Source organism: Xenopus laevis, chromosome 3L (genome assembly GCF_017654675.1).
Source record: "Xenopus laevis strain J_2021 chromosome 3L, Xenopus_laevis_v10.1, whole genome shotgun sequence".
NCBI classification, from domain to species: Eukaryota; Metazoa; Chordata; class Amphibia; order Anura; family Pipidae; genus Xenopus; species Xenopus laevis.
Window position 1 is genome coordinate 158018866 of NC_054375.1, and position 3491 is coordinate 158022356.

Below are 3491 nucleotides of genomic sequence, written 5' to 3' on the forward strand. Positions count from 1 at the left end.
TTATTTACTATTCCCATACAAAAGTATGAATATAATAGGGACCCCATAATGACTTTTGTTATTAATTTCAGAAGCACTTTGTATGTTTGATATTTATCCTTCTATTGTACAGCACTGTGGAATATGGTGGTGCTTTATTCAAACATAAATAAGCAACCACAGTAAGGATGAAATATTTGTGTACAACATCATCCATTTACCAGGTATCCCCATATATCAGAGTAAATACTCAATACAGGAGGTACAAACCTGACAAAAAAAACATCTATAGACTGGCATAATATAAATGGATAGTGTCATTGAGAATAGTATGACAACTCTCACTGTGAAACATGAATATATGCAGATGAAACAAACTTATTATAATTACTAATGACATCATGCTTTATTGACAATGTAAACAGAAGTACTGGTTTAAATATAATAAAATGTTCTTTATTGTATATTTTTAAGGGCTTTTTTAATATGTGTACTTTTCAAGCTGTAAATTAATGGGTTAATAAAAGGAGTCACTACTGTGTATAAAAGTGAAAGAAGTTTTCCAATGGTCTGTGACTGGTTTCTTGTGGGAACCACATAAGTAACAAAGAGACTCCCATAAAATATGGAGACCACAGCCAAGTGGGAGCTGCAGGTGGAGAAGGCTTTTTGTCTCCCAATATTGGACGTTATCTTTAGGATTTCATGGGCAATACAGATATAGGATACAGTGATAAGCAAAAAGGGGAAAAGAATCACAGGGACAGACACAGCCATTGCCAATATCCAGCCTAAAGTGGCTTCTGAGCAGGAAAGTTCCAGAAGAGGAAAATAATCACAGAAGAAATGGTTGATGGTATTTTGGTTGCAGAACTCTTGTGTAGCTACATAAATCACAATAACTGGTGTAAAACTAAGGGTAAGCAGCCATGACATGAGAATTAATTTAACACACAATTTATGATTCATTATTGAAGAATAACACAGAGGATTACAGATGGCCAGATATCTGTCATAGGACATCACAGTTAGAAGGAGACACTGTAAAGATTCAGCGACACCAAAGAAATAAAATTGTACAATACAGCCAATAAGGGATATTTTAGCTCCTTCATTTATCACAGTTCTGAGCAGGATGGGAGCAATATCCATGGACTGCAGGAGATCAGATAAGGAGAGTTGTTGGAGAAAGAAGAACATGGGAGAATGAAGAGTTTGGCTAATTGTTACCAATACTATGACAAGGGAATTTCCATAGATGGTCAATATGTGAATCAAAAGAATCAAAGAAAAAATCAGAAACTTGAAATTGTTGAGATGCTGAAATCCCAAAAGGAAAATCTCTGTGACCATTGAGTGATTGTTCATTTGCATTGCCTGGGAGGGAAGTATTACGTTTTAAAATTTAGCAATCAGAACTCCAGTTAATAGAAATGATTTGCTTGGAATTAAATACTTCACATCAACACATCAAATGTTTTCACTTCCTCACTGTTTTATTTATCACCATTTTAATAATTCTATGAATTATAATCAGTGAGTTATGTTAGTATTACTGGGTGACATTTATTGCACTTGTTATGCATTAATATCAATATATCAATAATATCAGTTTAAGGGGAAGTTTAAATTAATTTAACGTATGTTATCGATAGATCTACTACACGCACATTTTCACCTGGCCTGTGTTAATTATTGTCATGGTTTGTGAATTAATAACCTTATTATTCTGCCACATTCCAGCTTGTAACCTGGAATGTGGTTGCCAAGGTCACTAGCCAATACTGAAAACTGTTGCTTTGTGAGGCTTCAGTTCTTGTCTTGTTATTATTGCTGATCTCTGACTCCAGGCCCTCGTCTATTCATCCCATTCATTTGTCAGAGTGCAAGTGCTCTCAAATCCCGACAAAACCTACAAATTATAATGTGTAGATAGCCTTCAAGGCAATCCCATCTAATTTTTATATTAAAGTGCAACACAAAGGATTAAAAAAGGGGAGAGAAAGGAATATTTGTATGGAATTTGTATTATCTGATAAATGAAACGGCAGTCAGAAAGCACACAAAATAATTCATTGTTATATACATATACACACTCATACCAACCTATGCCTCTTAATTGCAAAATCTTAAAGAATCTGCCATCACAATAGCACCCGGCCGGGCAATCACCAATCTCACTGTCCTCACTGTGAAGAACCCCTACTCTGCTTAAAATAAAAGTTAAATTTCTCTAGTCTAAAGGGGAGGCCTCTGGTGTGGTGATCCTCTTTATGGGATAAAAGTTCCCCTGCTATCTATCTATTATGCCCTCTAATGTACTTGTAAAACCTTCACAGTCTACATTCAAGGTGTAATTAAAATCCTTCATCCCCTTAACCAGTTTAGTTGCACAACTCTGCACTCTCTCCAAATCATTAATATCCTTCTTAAGGACTGTGGCCCAAAGCTGCACTGCATAGGTGAGACCTTGTGTTGTAGAATAAGATAGATCCCAGCTGTGTTCTTATTTAGTGGGACAAGCTCCTCAACAATTCCCAAGATGCACAAGTGCCTCAGGAGTGACCACCCCAGGCAGAGAGAATCACAAGCAATTCCATTATTTTCCAGTAGCCCTCGATTAGAAACATTCCCATACCATAGGTTGGTGAATGATTACTTTATCTCTTGTAAATATTAAGAAACAATTTAAATTGTAGTGGCTTCATCCCAGTTATCTGCAACTATATAGGTAATTGTTGTTTTCTATTTCCCTCTTGCCTTAACAAATGGAGTCATTTGGGATGTTACCAAAACTTTATGTATGTTAAGGAGTCCAATAGTCAGGCTTCATGAATATCATCACCTTAACAATAAGTGTGTTCAACTGAGCCCTGAATGTGTGCCAAAGTTTTTGATATTAGTAGAATATGGAATTAGGTTTCTTAGGTTTGGCTTTTAATTGAGTCAAAATTAGAAATGTTCTCTCTGTAAGCAAATCCCAAAGATTTACTTTATTGCCATTGGGAAAGCATTTGGAGGAGATTAGTAGTCCATGCTAGAGGAGATTAATAATGGGACAACTAATCTCCTTGTCAGTCAGTAGTCTAAAAATGCCTTTATGTATCAAATAATAAAACAGGGAAGTTATCAACAAGAGCCCTAATCAAAAATAGCATAGTTGCCCTTAATAAAACAGACTGTGTAGAAGAGACCCTACTTTTATTAAAGGAGAAGGAAAGGTTAAAACTAAGTAAGCCTTATCAGAAAGGTCCATCTAAATATACCAGTAAACCCCCAAAGTAATGTTGCTCTGAGTCCCCTGTCAAAAGAAACACTGCATTTCTTTTCTTCTATTGTGTACACATGGGCTTCTGTATCAGACTTCCTGCTTTCAGTTTAAACCTCATTGCCCTGGGCATGAGCATGCTCAGTTTGCTCCTCTTCCCCACCCCTCCCTTCTCTACTGTAATCTGAGCCCAGAGCAGGGAGAGACTCAGGCAGGAAGTGATGTCACACCACATTAATACTGC

At 36.4% G+C, this 3491-nt stretch overlaps 1 protein-coding gene across 1 annotated transcript; it reads right to left on the reverse strand.

The window, feature by feature from the left end:
- Positions 1–435: 435 nt before the first annotated feature.
- On the reverse strand, positions 436–1179 carry LOC121401326 (olfactory receptor 5G3-like). The gene has a single exon (XM_041585713.1). The coding sequence runs from the start codon at positions 1177–1179 to the stop codon at positions 436–438; it is 744 nt and encodes a 247-aa protein (XP_041441647.1).
- Between the last annotated feature and the right edge of the window lie 2312 nt (positions 1180–3491).